The sequence below is a fragment of the Chinchilla lanigera genome, unplaced genomic scaffold (assembly GCF_000276665.1).
Source record: "Chinchilla lanigera isolate Chin_1 unplaced genomic scaffold, ChiLan1.0 scaffold00064, whole genome shotgun sequence".
In the NCBI taxonomy this organism is placed as follows: Eukaryota; Metazoa; Chordata; class Mammalia; order Rodentia; family Chinchillidae; genus Chinchilla; species Chinchilla lanigera.
In genome coordinates, this window is record NW_004955465.1 from 13,554,134 (window position 1) to 13,572,928 (window position 18,795).

An 18,795-nucleotide genomic window follows, 5' to 3' on the forward strand; every position below is an offset into this window, starting at 1 on the left:
TTACCGTGCAGTATGTTCCATATTTGTAGATTCCTTTGAACTTCTGTAAAGGATATCATTCATTTTTTTAATCATTATATCCCTATAACTATATCGTTCCTATTTGCCAGGTGGCAACCTGATACATGCAGAGCTTAATTACCTTTTCAGGGGTACCCCAAAAATCAAAAGTGGATCTGAGACTGGAACTGAGTCTCCCTAGATCAGTGATGGCAAACCTTCTAGGGCTTTCAATGATAACAGCCCCTGCCTATGGCACATGTTCTGTATAGGTTTGCCACCACTGCCCTACATCCTTACCGAGGGTTTTCACTATCCTATAGCCCTGTTTTAAGTCTCTGTTTATCTTTTTTCCCCCCTGTGGCTCCCAAGCACAAAATATTAGTGTTTCTTGTACTAGGAAGGACACTGGCAGAAATTTTTTTCTTTTGTCCTGAGCAGAAATGATGCCTTTCCTTCTGTGGTCACCAAAATGTGTATGTCCTTTGCTGTCCCTTGGAGTAAGTAAGACTGAATCTATTACTTCCTTTCCCAAGTGTGGGCCCCTGTAGTTGGGCCATGGGTCTTACATTGCTCACTTCATTGCTGAAAGAAATTCCTGGTAAGCCAGCAGCCCCATTGTTTCTAGGTCTCAGCTCGTGCACGTGGACATCGGGTACTCTGGGAGGTGACACCTTCAGAACCTGCAGCAGAGTCTCCGTGTGCTCCACTCCCACCTGTGGTGGCCCTGTGTACATCTCTAGTGCTCCAAGGGCCTCAAGAGAGAGGTGAGGAGCCCGAGTTCATTTATAAGGATGAAAAAGTAGAAAGAAAAGCAGCACAGTTTGGGATGCCTGTCTAGTTCCTAACTAGAAAAGATGAGTCAAGTTTATGTTCATACTTTTCCCATTGTCCCAGTAATGTTTTCTCTGTTCCAGAGCACAGACCAAGATCATAATTTTCAATTCATTGTAGTACTCCTTTATCTTGCCATAGTTCCTCAGTCTTGGTTTTCTTTTCAAGATCTTAACACTTTTGATGAATACAGGTTATGTTGCAGAATGGCTATAATTTGAGTTTCCTTCGTATTTTCTCACATTTAGACTCACACTGCATATATTTAGCACAGTGCTCAGAGGTATATTGTGCTCTTCATAGAGGTACAAGATAAGAAATTTGTCTTGTTAATGGCGATATTATCTTTAACGAATTGGCTGAGGTTGTTCTTGCTATTAATCCCTTATTTTTTCATTTGTAATTAATAAATTGTGGGGAGGTGTTCTTGAGTCTATGTAAATAGCCTAGTCCCCATTAAACTTCTGTTGCTAAAACACTAGTTTCAATATTCGTTAGTGGTTCTTGACTGAGTCCATGATTACTAAGCCAGTTACAAGACAGTGATGTTCTAATTCTGTCATTCTTTGTACAGCTATCTGTTGTTTGTTGTAAGAGAACGTATTCTCTCCCTTTTATTAATATTCTTTTCTTTATCATTATGGATTTAAGTTTTGTTTCTCCCATAGATATTTTATTACTGTCTTCATTTTGATGCTTAAATCATCTCATGTTTGGACAGAAGAAATCCCTTACATCAGGCTTCTGTGTCCTTTTGACATTTTCCTATCATTTTTTGAGAATTTCCTCATTTTCTTAGGGAACAAGATGTTCCTGGCTCATGTTCCCCTGCATTTTGTATTTCTTCATTTATGTAGGTTATAATACTTTGTTAATACTTCTGAAGAAGCATAAAAATACTTTGAATTAATAATAAATTCTTGTCTGAAGTCTTAAATCTTATTTCCTAAGACATCATAAATAGTCTATGTTGATTTTAGTAATTAACCAGCAGATATCCCTAGAAAGTAGATCCTGGCAGTTATGGTGGACATTTAAGAACGGTAACTTGAGTTTGGAGTGATAGATTGATTTTCCTGTTCAGTTCATTAGGAGATCAGGACCTAAAGAAATGCAGTATGTGAGCACAAAGATAATTTTGTTGATAGAGAACAGCTGGAAAACAACAACTGCTAGGAAATCGGAATACTGTATATTTCTGAGTATCGTTTTAGGCTGAGCCTAAGGACACCAAAATGCAGATGTTTTGTGGGCAGCCATAGGTATGGGCCCAGAGTCCAAGATATCTGCACTTTATATGCAAAATTTGGGGCACAGATGAATGCTGCGCAAATACAGACAGGGCTTGTCTCATTCATAGTTCCTTTCTCCCCTCAGCCATGTCTGCTTCTCAGAGTCCCACCCCTTCCCAGAAAGGAAGTTCTGGAGGCCAGGAGATGACAACCAAACCTGTCAGTGCAGGGTCCCAGGTAAGTTGTGCACTTCTCACTGAAACACCACAGCCCTGGTTAGCAGTGTTTATAGTGTCTTATCTGAATTGTTCTGTAGCAGTACCTATTTAAGAGTTTGCCTCACATTCTTTTGCATGGTTACAGATTGATCCTTCTTCCCCCCCAGTAAATCTAATGCACTTTCTTTCTCTTCCTAGTTACTCAGATCCCTTTCTACAGTACGTTCCTATCTCTTAGTGCTCTCCTAACACTGGTAGGTCTCTCTGGCCCTGTGGAACGCTTCTAGGCCCCAAATGGAGATTTTGTTTTGTTTCAGACTTTGGAGAAGATTGAAGATACGACCGTGTCCCTTAATCGAAAGCAGTGGATTCTCGACCCATCAAAGAAGGATCTGAGTAGAGATAACAGGCCAGAGAGTTGTGGAAACACGTCCTCCCTGGGTGAGGAAGCTGTGATGATGATTACCACTGAAGGTTTTGTTGGTTTCTCTGTTAAGTGTATAGTAGCTATGAGCTTTCTCGAAGATAGAGAGGCTTCAACAGAGGGTTATAAGATTGAGACTTCTCAAGATGTAAACTGAGACCTGGGGTATTGTTCTGTTTTCCAGTTGGAAATTAACATCTCTCTAGTACTCTGGGTTCGCACATCTCGGCTAGTTCCTGTTGGATCTTTATAGGATTTTCTCACTTAAACTTACTGTGCTTCCTCCCTTCTATGACTGTGTGGTGCATTTGCCCATTTCTGTCCCACTCATGGGATCTCAGTATTTCCATGTTCCTTCCCACTTCCCGGCTTCCACTGCTTTCAGCTGGTCCCTTTCTGGCTTCACTTCCCCTTTGTAACCCCCCTTTCCAGAGCACCTCTTCCCTGGTTGGTCTACAGTATTTTTCTCTTGTCCCAGACATAGCTCTGCTTATTATGAAGGCACTTTGGAGACAGAGAAGTTTTTGTGTCTGTTTTAGCTGGTCCTGTGTGTACTTTGGGCAGTGTTCCTTTTTCCTAGCATACTCAATAGGAAACTACACTGGCTTGATGTCTATTTATTACATGTTTATTTCAGGTGGTGAGACCAGGAGTGAGAACAAGGAATTAGATGCGGAACAGGTAGTATCTGCTGGAATCCAGCCCCAAGGAGAGACAGCTGCCAGATGCAACGGGGATGTTACCGCGGACCTTGAGCATGGTGAAGAGCAGGATCTTATGGACACATCAGAGGAGCAGCAGGAAGATCCCACCCAAGAAAAACGCCATAAATGCGATGAATGTGGGAAAGCCTTTGCTCAGAGCTCAGGCCTTGTTCGCCACTGGAGGATCCACACTGGGGAGAAGCCCTATCAGTGTAATGTGTGTGGTAAAGCCTTCAGTTACAGGTCAGCCCTGCTTTCCCATCAGGATATCCACAACAAGGAAAAACGCTACCACTGTAAGGAGTGTGGTAAGGCCTTCAGCCAGAACACAGGCCTGATCTTGCACCAGAGAATCCACACTGGGGAGAAGCCATATCAGTGCAACCAGTGTGGGAAGGCATTCAGCCAGAGTGCAGGCCTTATTCTGCACCAGAGAATCCACAGTGGGGAGAGACCCTATGAATGCAATGCATGTGGGAAGGCATTCAGTCATAGCTCACACCTCATTGGACACCAGAGGATCCACACTGGGGAGAAGCCCTATGAGTGTGATGAGTGTGGGAAAACCTTCAGGCGGAGCTCACATCTTATTGGCCATCAGAGAAGCCACACAGGAGAGAAACCCTACAAGTGCAGTGAGTGTGGGAGGGCCTTCAGTCAGAAGTCAGGCCTCATTGAACACCAGAGAATCCACACTGGAGAAAGACCCTATAAATGTAAAGAATGTGGGAAGGCTTTCAATGGGAACACTGGCCTCATTCAGCATCTGAGAATCCACACAGGGGAGAAGCCCTATCAATGCAAGGAGTGTGGGAAAGCCTTTATTCAGAGGTCAAGTCTGATTCGACATCAGCGAATCCACAGTGGAGAAAAGTCTGAATCCACAGGAGTTTAGGAAAAGCCTCAGTAATAGTTTGATCATTGTGCAGCATGAAAAGGATACACTGGTAGTGAAGTCCTTCAGTAGTATTAAAAAAAAAGCAAGAGTGATGGTGACATCATGTAATGGCAGAATCTCTAGAAGGGGCAGGGTTAGAATAGCTCTTCAGTAGGTTGGGCCCAGTGCCTGGACGCAGGCAGATTAGCTTGACTTTTTCGGAGGTCTGATGGAGTGGAGCATCCAACAGCCTCACGCATCCCTTAGAAGCTTAAAATAGCACTAGAGCAAGTTGCTTTTCGTGGCTTGAGACGCTAAACTTTGAGTAGCTGTAGGTTTGAGAGGCTGCTGCTCCTAGCTCATCTGCTTCCTCCCATCTTGTGATTCCTTCTCCCATTCACTTCCCTGAAGGCGCCCTCATAGTCCTCATCTAAGAAGCTGCTGTAGTGTCCCAGGCAGCCTCTCTGTGAGTCTTACTTGTATTTAGTCTTCTAAGAGCCTAGTATTAGGGAAGTTTGTACAGACACAATTTGTGTATGCTTAAGTGTTTCATTTTTTTATTTTAATGTTCCTTCCAGTTGGTGGAAATCCATATTCCCATGCAGACCCAGAATGCTATATTTTTAACAGAATTTCAACATTTTGCTTCATTTATCACGTTACCGACTCCACTGAGTCACTGAGCATCTGTGTGTGTCCTTCACCACCCTCATCCCAGTACCTGTGTCAGCAAAGGAAGTGGACACATTAGTGATGGTTGTGGGAGTGATGCAGAGAAAGGTGAGTGGAGACTCAGCCTGGCTGTTCTTGAGCATGGACATTTGTCCTTTGTGGTGACCTCTATCCTTCCATTTCCCCACTGTGCACTGGGGTACAAAGGGTATTTTCACTGTCCTAGTTATGGCATCATGTAGGACAAAGAGTAGGCAGAATAGTAAAGAAGATATAAAAATCCATTCAAAGAACTTACATCATCCCTGTGGCCTGTTACGTACTGCTCTCTCAGGTTTCTGTTCACCAGCACAGATGTCCTGACTAGATGGGCTCTCACCTCTGGTTGCCCTGGACCCACCTCAGATGGCTATGGCTCTTCACACATAACTCTCCATCAGATCCTTGCCATTCATTTCTATGATTTAATACCTGTGTTGATGATCTATCAGCTATCTTACACCTCACAATTCCTCATTCTTCTAAATTCTGGTGCATTCCATTAGTAATCAGTATTTGTAATCTGCTAACAAGACACACTTAATAACTCTGTAGAGGTTGTAGGTCAGGTGCTAGCAAAATGGAGGAAAAGTTTGTATCTCTCAGATCAGCTGTGATCTCCAGAGGGTTCACCTATGAGCACCAGGCATTATGTATCACCTTTAAAGGATTTGAGGCTGATTTAAAATAACCTGCCAGATCTTAATGAATTCAATATAGAGTATCTTTTAGATTGGTTAGTTCTACACATTCTTAAATATTGTTTTTTACTAGTGCTACTATTCCTCCAAGTTTATGGGATATTATAAGTCCCATTTAACCATACAAGAAAACACTCTATGACTCTCAAATTCCATTTTTGGCCAGTTGATTAGCCACTTATTCACTGAACTATGAATTTAATAACTTTTGCTTTTAAAAATTAACCCTCAAATTTGAAATTATTCCATTGAATGCATTCAGAAGAACAGTTATATAGGTTCTGACAAAACCTCCAAGAGTAATAACACAGTTTCACACTGTGACTGTCCTGAAAAAGTGTAACAATCATGTTATTTTCTGATTGATGTGTTAAAAATCAATCACAAAATCTTACCTCCTTGGGGTCAATCTTTGATTATTTCTCCATGACATCTCTCTGTCCCTATGATCCACCTTGACCATTAACAACACTGTTACGAACATTTATTTCATGGAGCCGTTGGTACCTATTCCTCCCTTGTCATCCTTTTTTTTTTTTTTTTTTGTCATTTATCCTTTTTTATTTTTTATTATCCTTGTCATTTATCCTTTTTTTTTTTCTTCTGTGGTACTGGGAATTATCTCAGGGCCTTGTGCATGCTAGGCAAACACTCTACCACTGAGCTACATCCCCAGCCGCTCTCCTTTTTTTGACATATAAATTACCATTCCTAATTACCTGTGCTTGAAGTTTTCACAAACCAGAAACAAGTAAATCTAGTTGTGTCCATGTGTTTGCCCTTTGCTTCAGTTGTGCTTTACCCTCTATGGTACTGATTCTGTCTAGTCCCTGTGGTACCCGGTGTGCAGCTTTTACATAGGGTGGCTCCACCCTCAGAGGAAGGGACACGTATGCATGCATGTATAAGTACATACACACTCAAATACTTCAGATGAAAAGTTGCCTTCAGTTCCAATAAAAATCTCTTTTGCTAGAGCAACATAATAAAATATCTATATTCTAGTATCTCCTTTGCAACAGTATCCAGAGTGATGTATAACCAGATTACTTAAATCTTAGAATTATTAAACATCTGTCAGAAATTCAGAGAAAAGAAAGTAACATGATTAGGAAGATTCGTATTACACTGAAGATTAGTGTTAGTGTGAGAAAAGATTGCCAACTTAAAAGATTCAGCATATGTTTAGAAAAAGCCTGCTAGTGTAAAACAATAGAAACAGGCTCTGGATACTTTGAGGACATAGCCTGAAATCATTCATGGTCTCAAGTTCTCTAAACATTAGAAAATCATTGATTAGTCTGTATGACATTATTCTACACTCTTAACTATGAATAGCATCTATTTTATTTTGCAGGTTTTGTTTTTATGTTTTTAATCTATAGTGAACTTTTCACTAATATTTTTTGGCTTATTCTCAGCTTCTCCTTTTAGCACCTGGCATGATAAGGTGGTTCTTCCATAACTCTGCTGCCATCCAACACAGTCCTTAGAGAGGCACCATAGGTTTCAGAGATCTCTGTAAGGCAGGGGGGCATGGTAGAATATTGTGCTTTATTAGCTAGCAGTCTAGCTTTATGCTTGGTTCCAAATTCCAGGTAATGATAGCTGCCAAACCCTATATTAAGCATTTCCTGATTATGACAGATATCTTTAAGGCTGTGCCCTACCAACCTAGCTAGAGAGCCTGTGCTCCTGACCACTGCTGTGCTACCTACAATGAACACGAACTCTGGCCAGCCATTTAAAAATCACATAAACCTGTTTAGGAGAGATACTGGGTAAGATAATGTGTTACATAGTGCACATCCATTGTAATTACTCAAAAATTGGTTAAAAATAGCATTTGGGGTTTGTATCATCTTTCAATGTTGATACTTTTTATGGATACTAAGAAACTAAATTACATAAGTAAAACATGTTTAAAAGAGTAACTGGGAGGATGAAGTAGTAATAATTTATAGATTCAGAATACATTCCTCTAAACGACCTAAGGAAAAGTAGAATTGTGGAGGGAAAAAATTATCCATGTTCTAGGCTGGGCAGATGGACAGTGAGGATTACAGTAGTTAAGTTCATGTACAACATGAAACATGGAAACTCACCTTGTCACCCATTTCCAGCTGTCATTCTGTTTTTCCTCAGTCATTGCTGGTTTTTCAAACATCATCCATTTTTAACCAATTTTCTCCTTAATTTTAAAATCTCTCCTTAGTCTTAAAATTTCTCATTTTTTTACTCATCATTCTATTGAAATATCCTCAGAATCCTGCTGTATAAGGACTAAGACTTCTAAAAAGTTCCTGTCCTTCTTAATCTCATGTATATCTCCTGTTGTTGAATTTTTTCCCTAACTCTGGGAATTCTCTTCTCCTTTGGCTCATGGGATCCTTTTTCTTCAATATTTGGCTTTTCTTTTTTAGTTCTTTCTCCCACTCTTCACTGAGAAATATACCTCTGTCTTATTTTTGCTCACTACTTTTTTTATATCCTTGTTTATCCATATTGTCTATACATTTGAGTAACTTCATATTTCCCATCCTGTGTAACCTCTCATGATTTGTTGGATTTTCCAGATATGTATACAAGTTGGTACTGAAAACAAAACTCATCACTCTCTTACCCTGTCATTTTCTTTTTATTTTTGCAGTATCAGGTATGAACCCGGGGGCTTTGACACTGAGCTACCACAGCCCCTTTTTATTTTAAAATAGGGTATCATTAAATTACCTATACTGGGCTCAAACTTGTGATCCTCCTGCCTCAGACTCCCAGAGTGATACAGTATTAAAGTTATACACCACTGTACCTGGCTCCCATAAATAGCATCGTTGCTTAACTACTTTACCCTGAAAAGACTGACAACTGTTTATTTTTTAATCCCAACTTTAAAGTTATACTGTCATCTTTGACCTCACTCTCCTTGTCCACAGTCGTCTTCTCAGTCCAGTTCCTAGTGAGACTCTTGAAGCCTTTATTTTTCCCTTCTGTCTCACCTCCTTATATCCTTCCATGCAGATGCACATCACATAAGGCCCAGGTTAGTATAATTCTTCCCACTTTCCTTGCTCTCAGAATCCCTATCTTGTATAAAACTTCAAAAGTGCTGCTCCTCAAACTCCATTTAAATGATGCGTCATTTTTACTCAACATTGAGCAGGTAATTCCCTTCAGAGCTGTGCTGTTCCAGATTCTCCATTACTTTGTCCTCTGTGCCTAATCTGCCTCAGCCTCTCTAGCATGTTCACCTTGACTGATCACATGCAAACTTCCTGTAGCCTTCTGCTGTCTTACAAGGCCTTGCCTGTGTGCCTTTCCCATGGTATTCTTATGGTATTGTTTGTTTACTCTTTGGCCCCAGCTCTTGTTCATTACTCCCTTCAAAACCTATTGTCCTTTTTACCTGCTGAGTGATCCCTCTATTGAGCTTCACCTCACACTGAGACCTCCCTTACTCTTGTGCTGCCTCAGCACTTCCCTTGAGTTTGTACTGTGACCCACACACTTACTAATGTGTTGCTCTGCAATTATTTTCTAGAGGTCTGTATTGTAGTTTTACATATGTAGTTATTTCCAGAATTAAATTGTAAGCTCCTTGAGGGCAGGAATAATATTTCACATTTGTATCACTGCACCCCTTAGTGCCTAGTACAGTGCTGAGCAAATAGTAGGCGTTTAATAAATGCTTATTGAATTACTGTGTGGATTATTTGTGGTGTTATCTGTAGACATCTTTAAGCAGCTTTCAGTGATGTGGCTTACCACTTTGTGTGCTCAAGAAATACAGACTTTTTTCTGTGGAATATATAGCAGTAGTACATGGGAATCTGACTGTTCCTTAAGAGTAAAGCCAAAAGATCCAACTCTAGGAGGATATCTGTAAAAAGTTGAAGTCTGAAGCTCTGTGTGGTTGGCCAGACTTATTTATAAATATAGAAAACACTGAAGACTGTTGTGTAAAGGTTATGATGATAAAAGAGCTTGAGAATAATAGGCTTTTGTATCTGAGCTTAGGTCAGTAGTTATCATTGGGAGAAACTTAGGAGTATGTAGAGACACTGCTGGTTGCTCTACTTTTGGACAGCTGAAAAGCTAGTAGATAGAGGCCAGGATGCTGCTACTAAACAGCATACATGCACAGGACAGCCTCCACAATAACATTATCTGGCCCAAAATGTTTAACCTGCTCTAGATATCTTTAAGTTAAATAGAAGAAAGAAGAGATATGAAAGATTAGCATTATAATTAGGATATGCCCAGCTTTAAGGGACTCCTAAGTGTGTGTATTTTGTGGTTTCTAAGATTATTAAAGGAGAAGCCTCAATGTTTGGAGTTCACAGCAATGTACATGTTAGGGTCTTGATAAACAGTGAACTGTTGATAATACTTTTTTATAAAGTTAACTCAGTAATTGTACATATTTATGGAATATAGTATGACATTTCAATACATGTGAATGATGTAATAATCAGGTCAGGATAATTGGCATAGATACCACCTCAGACATTACTTTTTGTGTTGGGACATTCATATTCCTTTACTAGCTCTTTTGAATCGGTGTCAGCTGTAGTTCTCCTACTATGCTTTAAAACATTAGAAGTCATTCCAGGGCTAGAAATGTAGTTCAGTGAGAGAGTACCTGCCTAGCATGTACAAAGCCCCAGGTTCAGTCCCCAGCACAAGAAAAAAAAGGAAAGAAGAAAGGAGGTTATTCCTCCTATCCAGCTACACTCCTGTGTCCATTATGGCCATTTGTTTAGGCTGCTCTCCCAATATCAGGTCTGTTACAGTCCCTGTGGCAAGTCTAGTTCTTACTTTCCATATCTTGGCTCATTACCACAGCCTGAAAACATTAGCAGGGGTATCTTCTCTTTAGCAGTGGGAGCTGCAGTTTATCAACAGTGTAGCTCTGGGGACAACAGAGACCCTAAATGGTCTCTTGGGCAGCTACTAGACAGGAATAACTAACTCCAAGAAAACCACAAATGAAAGTGTTTGCTCATTAAGTTTAACACAGTATGTTAACCTCAGAAGACACATAAATCAGGAAATGTGATTCCCTAAATTAAAAAGCAGGCTAATACTAAAGTAGTAAACACACTATTCTCCCTGGTACTTCAGGTTTAGAAAAATTGGACTCCTGAGTTAGGGAACGAATTTAAATGTGTGGTGCACCAAAGAAATAACTGCATTGCTCCATTGCCTTTAAAGATTTCAGCCTACAAAATGCTAGGTTTGGCTATCATTTGGCGTTCCAACCCATTCTGAAAATGGACGGCGGGCGGGCCACTTACACGGGATCACCTATGTTGTGCTACATGTGGAAGTAGAATCCAGGTTTCTTGAGGCCTTTCAGATTTCATTTTTGAACAGTTAGGCCCCACATCTGATTCCTTATGCTCTTAATACATGCTTTGCCATGGGATGATACTTGGTAGCTCCACCTAAATATCTTTTTAAAAATTACCGTTGTTACCAACTTGTATGTCCAAACCAGCATGCTGTGGTATCTTGAATTTCAATTCTTTCATAAATAGCCTGAGAGATTGTGCACTAATGCAGCCACGTTTGAAAGCCTTGCACTCGTGTTTGGAATCTAATCTTAGAAAAAGCATACACAATATACAGCCCTGACTTTCCAGTCACTAAGCATGAGAACCAGTGATCCTGTGGCCCCGATTTGGTTTGGGATCCTGGAAGAGCCCGCGCTGGAGATGCTGCCCAGCTGCGTCTTTAAATTCCAAGATTTACGGGGTACCCTACCTTGGCTGAAACTCAAGAAGCAAAACCACTTCTGTGAAAAGTGAAGTAAGAAAAGGGTTTTGGGGGTGGCTGCCCGCAGGCGCCGTAGCGAAGGCAAGGAAATCCGTGCCTCCGCTGTCCAGCGAGAAGTTAAGCCACGCCCACTTCCGGCCCCTGGGCTCGCCTCCAAGGAGACTTCCGCAGCGCGGGGCGTTCTGGGAGTTACCGGCTCTCAGCTGCAGAAGCGGAAGGAGTGAAATCCGCAGACTTACTGAAGGGCTTGGTGTCCAGGACCTGATGGTTTTGCCTCCTCTCGGGACTGGACCCGTGCCTGCCATCTATAGAGTCCTAACTACAACTGCGCTCCCGGTACAGTTGGTATTATTGCCTACCAGTCCGAAGCTAGCTTTTCCAACAAAAGACGAAACTGCAAGTAATTGGAAATAAACATTAGGTCTTCTAAATTTAGAAGAGGCTTCCAGTTCTTGGGCTCATGACATTTCCTTGTGAAAACAGAATAGATACCTATTTCAGCCTGTCAATAAATGGTCGCTCTTCCCTTTAGCAGTCACCTCCGTCCACACCACGGCCATCTTCCAACAACCTTGAGGCAGCGCTCATGAGGCCCCACGGCCTGCCTGCTCACCACATACCCTCATAGTCGTTTGCAAATTAGCTCCTTACTTGCTTTTGCGCCCTTTTCTCCCTCCTATAATAGTCATCTTTGTCTTTTCTTTGAGTAATGTTTCTTTTACAGAAGCGTACCTGGACAGGAGACCTCAAAAAGGAGTATCTTACTGAATTGTAGACTCACTAATTGTAGGAAAGGTGTAGCTTCAACTTTAGAGAAGCTGGTTTTGCCGATCCCAAGGATCGTGTTAACAAGATTCTCTGGGCTAGCACAGTCTGAGCTGGCTCCAGTAACTCCGTTGACATTGGCCGAGCCCTGTTCCTGACCAGCCCACCTCAGGAGCTTCAGTTCTGGGAGTGGGAGCAGCAGTAATAGAGGGTGGGAGTGCCGGGTTGTCTTTGAGGAAGTAACTAATCTGGAAACGTTGAAGAGGTGGGTGAACCCAGGTAGCGGGTGGGAAGGAAGACGTATTTATAAAATCACCTTAAAACTTGCAGTGTCTTAAAGATTCCTGTGTCTCTCTTTAGTCTGAAGCAGACTACCTGTGCTTTTAGCTAACTCACTGTTCCTTTTGTTTCCTTATATATAAATGAGGATGATAAAACCACCTGCCCAGAGCTGGTAAGAAGATTACATAGACATACCTGATATACAGAAGTGCTATCCAGATATTCACCATAATTATTTTTTCCTCTCCTTGAGATGGCCTCTTCTGCTTGTCTGTTTATTCATTTCTATAATGATTCCTTCATGAATTAATGTGTTTAATATTTTTCTGGGTTCCAGCTCTTGTACATAGAAAGTAGCCTGCCAAGAAAAATGCCAGCTCAGGGACCAGAGGGAGAATAATTATCTCTCCAGTGCCACCTGGGAATACACCATTGAAATGTCAGTTAAAGAAATTTTTTTTCCCTTTACTTGATAGTTATAAACATTAAGCTTTGGTGTCCTGGGGTCCTCTGGAAATGAAGGACCTAAAGAGCACCCCCTCCTCTGTCCCCTTCACTACTAGGGTTTGAACTCAGGTTCTAGCAAGTGCTGTATGGTTGAGGTACATCTCCAGCCCAAGCTTTTTTTTTAAAACCTACTACTTAGTGGGATAAGGATACCCTGAATGCTTAGTAGTCTGCTTCAGAGTGAGGCTGAAACAGGAAAATCCAACTCAGCTCTGTCATTCCCACAATTTTTGTTATTCAGGAGCTCCATGTTTATTGCCCATTGTCTGAGATGTATTGTTAATATATTCCTGTTTTTTGTCTTTGACTTTATTTGAGGTGTCTTTATTTTGCAGGAATTTTAATTGTGTAGATGTGGGTCAAATTTTATTAATCTTTTTATTTATGGCCTCTGATTTTGGGTTTGTCATTAGAAAGACCTTTTTACACTGAGGTTATAAAAGATGCCACTTAACAACTTGCATCTGATACTTTTATGGGTTTTTAATATTTACAACTTTGATTTGTTAAAATATTTCCTGGTATGTAGAGGGAAGTAGGAATCCAATGTAATGTTTTACAGGATGATCATCTAGTTCCTCCATACATTTACTGAAGAGTCTATTCATTTTTCATATTTGCTACCTCTGTTATGCGTCGTTTCCACCTGTGATGGTTTGTGTTGTGGGACTTTCTATTCTGTACAGTTTGCCAGTCTCCAGCACCACACTGGAGACAGTGATTTAGGTTGTGTTGAAAATCTTCAGGACAAGTCCCCCTTCAGGTGACCTTTGTCTTTCTCATTTTTTACAGGTATTGTTTTTCTATTTGAATATTAAAATCTACCACTTCTACAAAATGGATATTTTTATTGGAATGGTGTTAAATTTATGAAGTAATTTTGAGATTCTGCCCTAAATCCTAATCCCTGCCCCACTGAGAGAGACCATACCTGGGTTCACACATCACTTCATTTGTTTCATTAGCTGTCTCACTATAGAAAACATACTTCTCAGTTTTCTTATATATGAGAGGAGGGCTTTAGTCTGCCCTGCAGGGTCAGTGAAAATAAAAAGCCATAAAATGCCTTCTGCTGAGTAAATGAAATCCCTTCCTTCAAGGCCTGTGCTTCTGTCTGTTCAAGAGCCAGTGACGTAAGCCTCTGGTATCCTAGAGCCAACACCAGGTTCCCTTACGGGACTCCAGAAGTCAGCGGACCACTCTTACTAGCAGTGGAGCACTCCATCCTGACTTCTCGGGTGGGCATGGGGTGCGGCGCCCATCCGCCTGCTCACCAGAGCCCCTCCAGTCACTTCTGGCTCATGTCCTCTTTCCTCCTGTCCTCCTCCCCTCCTGCACCACGGGCACAACCGCCTCCTGGGACCCGCGAGGGCTCCAGTCCAGCCCCACACACTTGGCCCAGGCTCCTGAGCCCGATCTCATAGCAGTAGCCCACCCACATTTCTGACAGGGCTGAATTCCTTCAGAACAAATGGAGACCTCATTTTCACTGTGTCCTGGCTCCTATGCTCGTTCTCTTCTCCCTCGCATTGTTTCCAGGTTTTGTTCATCAACTGTCACTCATTTGGGATTTCAACGTTTTGTTATCACACTGAATTATGAGGTTTGGGGAGGAAGAGAAGAAGGGTGAAATGCCATTTTCATCACATCAAGGGTGCAAGCTGACAACTGATCACTGTTGAGATTTGTAAGGTAGAAAAGGTCAGAGAGAGCCAATAGTAGTAATTTGAGTTTGTAGCAAATTTATCAAGTTTAGAGACAAAACTGAATTTGTTGTTAGGGGTAAGAGAATGACAGCAGTTCCCCAAGTTCACACACTGGTCAGAACTCTAGAGGAATGAGCTGGTGGTACCCAGTGAAGGATTTCCTCTGTCACAGCTGCAGAGGAGAAGGCTTTGCTGTTGCTAAGGTACCGTTTATCATAGCAGCAGTAGCTGCTGCAGTAGTGGCTCTACAAAGAACACATTTTTGACTTAACATCTCTTCTAGCTCAAGAAGTGTAGACACCAAGCGCTGGTAAAACATACCTGCCAATGATGTTGTCATCTTTCAAGCTTTAGAGCTGAATTTCTGTTCTTCTGCCTTTTCTATTTTCATACTGCTTCATCTACCATATCTGCAAATCTATTTAATATCTATGATTTTGTAATTTAACTAAATATGATAAAAAGTCTTCTAAAGTAGGAACTATTTTTTCTTCTGGTACTAGGGTTCAAACCAAGGGTCTTGTGCATGCTAGACAAGTGCTCTACCAATGACATACATAGCCAGCTCTTACGGGTTTTTTTTTAATATTTAATTATATTCCGGATTCTTTTTAAGACTGTTATAGAAGATAGGCTTAAATATCTAAATGAGTTAGCTGTTCGTTACAGTAACTCTTCAGTGTTAATTGTGTCTTGGTACAAGCTGAATGAAAATATTGGATCTGGTCACTAGAAAATTGCTGTGTCATAGAATTACTGAACATGTTTGAGAGCCCCTAGTTAAATCTGTATCATGTTATATTGATTTAGTAGCAGGCAATACATTTGAAAGATCTGTTTATTATTTCAGGAATCAAGACCAGAGTTTTAAATGAGGTTTCAACTTTAAAGGAAAGATTTTTGTAAGGATGAACCCATACCAGAAGTTCTCTAGCAAATATAATGGGAATTCTTCACAGATTCCTGAGTATGAAAAGGTCTCTCAGTTTAAGGACCAGTTAAAAAAGCCTGAAGGTAGACACACAGAAGAAAGACGGTATAAATGTGGTGAGTGTGGGAAGAAGTTTGCCCAAAGCTCAGGCCTTGTTCGACATCGGAGAATCCACACAGGAGAGAAACCCTATGAGTGTGATCGCTGTGGAAAAGCCTTCAGTGTGCGCTCAACCCTCACTGTACATGAAAGAATCCACACTGGGGAGAAGCCCTATGCTTGCAGTGAGTGTCAGAAAGCCTTCACTGTGAGGGCACACCTGATTATACATCAGAGAGTCCACAATGGAGAGAAGCCTTATGACTGCAGTGAGTGTGGCAAAGCATTTAGTGTGAGCTCAGACCTTAGAAAGCATCAGAGAATCCACACTGGTGAGAAACCATATGAATGTGATGAATGTGGGAAAGCTTTCAGTGTGAGCTCAGCCCTTATCAAACATCAGAGAATCCACACAGGAGAGAAGCCATATGAGTGTAAGGAGTGTGGGAAAGCCTTCTATGTGAACTCAGCCCTCGTTAACCATCAGAGGATTCACTCTGGAGAAAAGCCCTATGAGTGTGGAGAGTGTAGCAAAGCATTCAGTCAGATCTCAACTCTTATTCACCATCAGAGAATCCACACTGGAGAAAAACCGTATGAGTGTGATGAGTGTGGAAAAGCCTTCCGCGGGAGCTCTAATCTTACTAAGCACCAGAAGATACATGCCAAAGGAAAGTGTCATCCATGATGTAAGTGGTGAAGATACTGAGAAGCCTCAGCTTACACCAGAAGTTACAGTCAAAAGAAAGGTACAATAAAACATAAATGCCTTAGTTGACACTATATCCCTTGGAATATTGAAGAAATGAGAAGTCACAGAAAGTGACTTCATCAGCAGCATGACTAAGGCTGTACAATAACTTCTGAGAATGCAGCCTGACAACTCGTCAGGTAAAGCCATTCAAAATCACACTTTAGAATGTAGTTTGTGTTGGTTTAGTAAGAGCTAATAATTCAAATGGTGTGTTTGTTTTTCTGATGTGCAAGCCTTTGTTTTTATTGCTACCAGCCTTACAGATGAAGTTTTCAAAGTGGCAGCAGTGTTCAATGAGAGAGTGTCCATGTATCCTTCATTCTGAAAGCAGCAATCTGCTGGTCTGGCTTTGTCTCTGCTATACCTGTGTGTTTCCAAGGATGATTAGCTACATTAGGGACCTCTTGGCAGAAGGTAGAATATGTCTAGGTAGGAACCCCAGTAGATGTTCTACTATAAAAAAAAAATAGTAGTTTTTGTCTTAATAAAAAGTCCAAGACCTCTTGACTTGCTGACCAAATAAACCCTTGAACTTGCCTGAAATTCTTGAACCAAAACAAAAACGACCTCCCAAGGAGCTTCTAGTGCATCTGCCATCTGACACTTTCCTTGAGTGTATTTCTGGGTGTGGTGTGACATATGCAAAGGCTTAGAGGTGTGAAGCTTAGTGTGGGAGACCACCAAGCTGTGCTCTCCTGAGAAACAAAGCCCCTTGCCTTGATCTTTCCCTGACCGTTACTTCAAGCCTATTCACCGAGATATGCAGAGCTGGCTATACTGAAGCAGATGTTACCTTAACTGGCTAAAAGAATGTGATCAGAGTCTGGCTGAGATGCCAGCATGTCTCACTGCAGCAAGAGGGCGAGAATTGCCCCCCTGCTGATGGCTGAAATGGCTCGAGCAAGAACTTGTGAAATTCCAGGGCCTAGACGTGAGAGAACATCTCAGCTGAGGCCATGGGACTCAGAAAGAATTGTACCTTCCTTGCAGTAAAGGTGCCAGCCTTGCATACATGAAGCTATCTGTTGTACTGCTAACTGGAGGCCTCTGCCTGGTACAGAACTGCTCCATTTCTTCCTACAGCCGATGCCTGCCAAGTTTCTCTTCCTTAGCATTCTGCCGTGACCCCCATCCACCTCCCTGACGGATACCAATAAAAGTCCCAAGCTTTTAGACTCACCCTTTGTTCCACAGAGAACATTGGTCATCCCAGAGCTCCTCAACTGCAGAATATTCTCTTTGTCTTTATTTTGCACCCGTGTGCCATATTGCCAGGAGAGTTAGACTGAAACCCTCCTTGGAGATTTCAGTACTTAGTATGAGAACCAGTTAGAAAGGCAGGAGGGTACAGTTGTTGATTGGGGCTGGCACTAGCTTTAGGATGAGCTTCAAGATTTACTTAAGTGACTGTGAGGCATCACGTCCAATAGCAATCAGGAGAGCTCAGATTTGAGAGAAGGTAGAAAGTTATTGAACTCAATTTGGAACATATTTTTGTTATTGTCTGTGGAAATCCCAAAAGAGCTGTCTACCAGACCATAGCCTGATTTCCTAACTGTAATCCCCAAACTGTATATGAAACATGTGAAACTCAAGAAAGGAATCTGGACTTTAAAATTACTTGAGTTTTTTGTTCGTTTGTTTGGTTTTTCGATTTTTCTCCGGTACCGGGAATCAAACTCATGACCTTGTGCTTGCCAGGCAGGCGCTTTGCCACTGAGGTAAATCCCCAGCCCCTTTTGTTGGTTTGTTTGTTTTGTTTTGTTTAGTTTTCTATTTTAACTGATTTTTCATTCCTGGTTAAAAAAACTTGAAATTCTTCTGATCCTTGAAACCTAACTCAGGTGAGATTCTAGTTGACAGAAATTGCAGGGTTCTTTGGTTCACATTCTGAGCAGGTGTCAGGGAACATTCTGGCATGCTAGAACTGTGTCAGCACTTCAGGCAGGTCAACTGGAAGACACACTGGACCTTATGAAGCTCGGAGCCAGCCACGACCATGGGATACTGAGGTTATAGATGTACGTAAGAAAGCACATTAGGAAGTCTCAGTGTTGGAGTAGTGCCACCAACCTCCCCGAGTCATGCTAGGCCTGAATATGGGGGCTGAAGGCAGAGAACATCATGGTTCTGCAACTGAAGTCTTTTGTTTTCAGTGCGAGGGATCAAGGCCAGGGCCTCACACAGGCTAAGCAAGCACTCCATCACTGAGCTACACCCCCAGCTACATCTCAAAGTGATAGATTCTCTTCAGAACATGGGGCATGTTAGAAAA

At 41.6% G+C, this 18,795-nt stretch overlaps 1 protein-coding gene across 6 annotated transcripts in view; it reads left to right on the forward strand.

Annotated features, from left to right (window-relative positions):
• Positions 1–18,214, forward strand: part of Zkscan8 (zinc finger with KRAB and SCAN domains 8) — a 38,033-nt gene extending 19,819 nt beyond the window's left edge. For 2 of the 6 annotated variants that reach the window (XM_013521786.1, XM_013521785.1), the window contains 4 exons: positions 629–767; positions 2,212–2,303; positions 2,602–2,725; positions 3,346–5,916. In XM_013521786.1, the coding sequence (XP_013377240.1) occupies positions 629–767; positions 2,212–2,303; positions 2,602–2,725; positions 3,346–4,307 (1,317 nt within the window). In that variant the 3' untranslated portion in view covers positions 4,308–5,916. Of the gene's footprint in view, positions 1–441; positions 501–628; positions 768–2,211; positions 2,304–2,601; positions 2,726–3,345; positions 5,917–11,675; positions 11,813–11,901; positions 12,963–15,586 lie in introns of those variants that run through there. The other 4 variants (XM_005398958.2, XM_013521787.1, XM_005398957.2 and 1 more) reach the window with 4 other exon arrangements.
• The last annotated feature ends 581 nt before the right edge of the window (positions 18,215–18,795 follow it).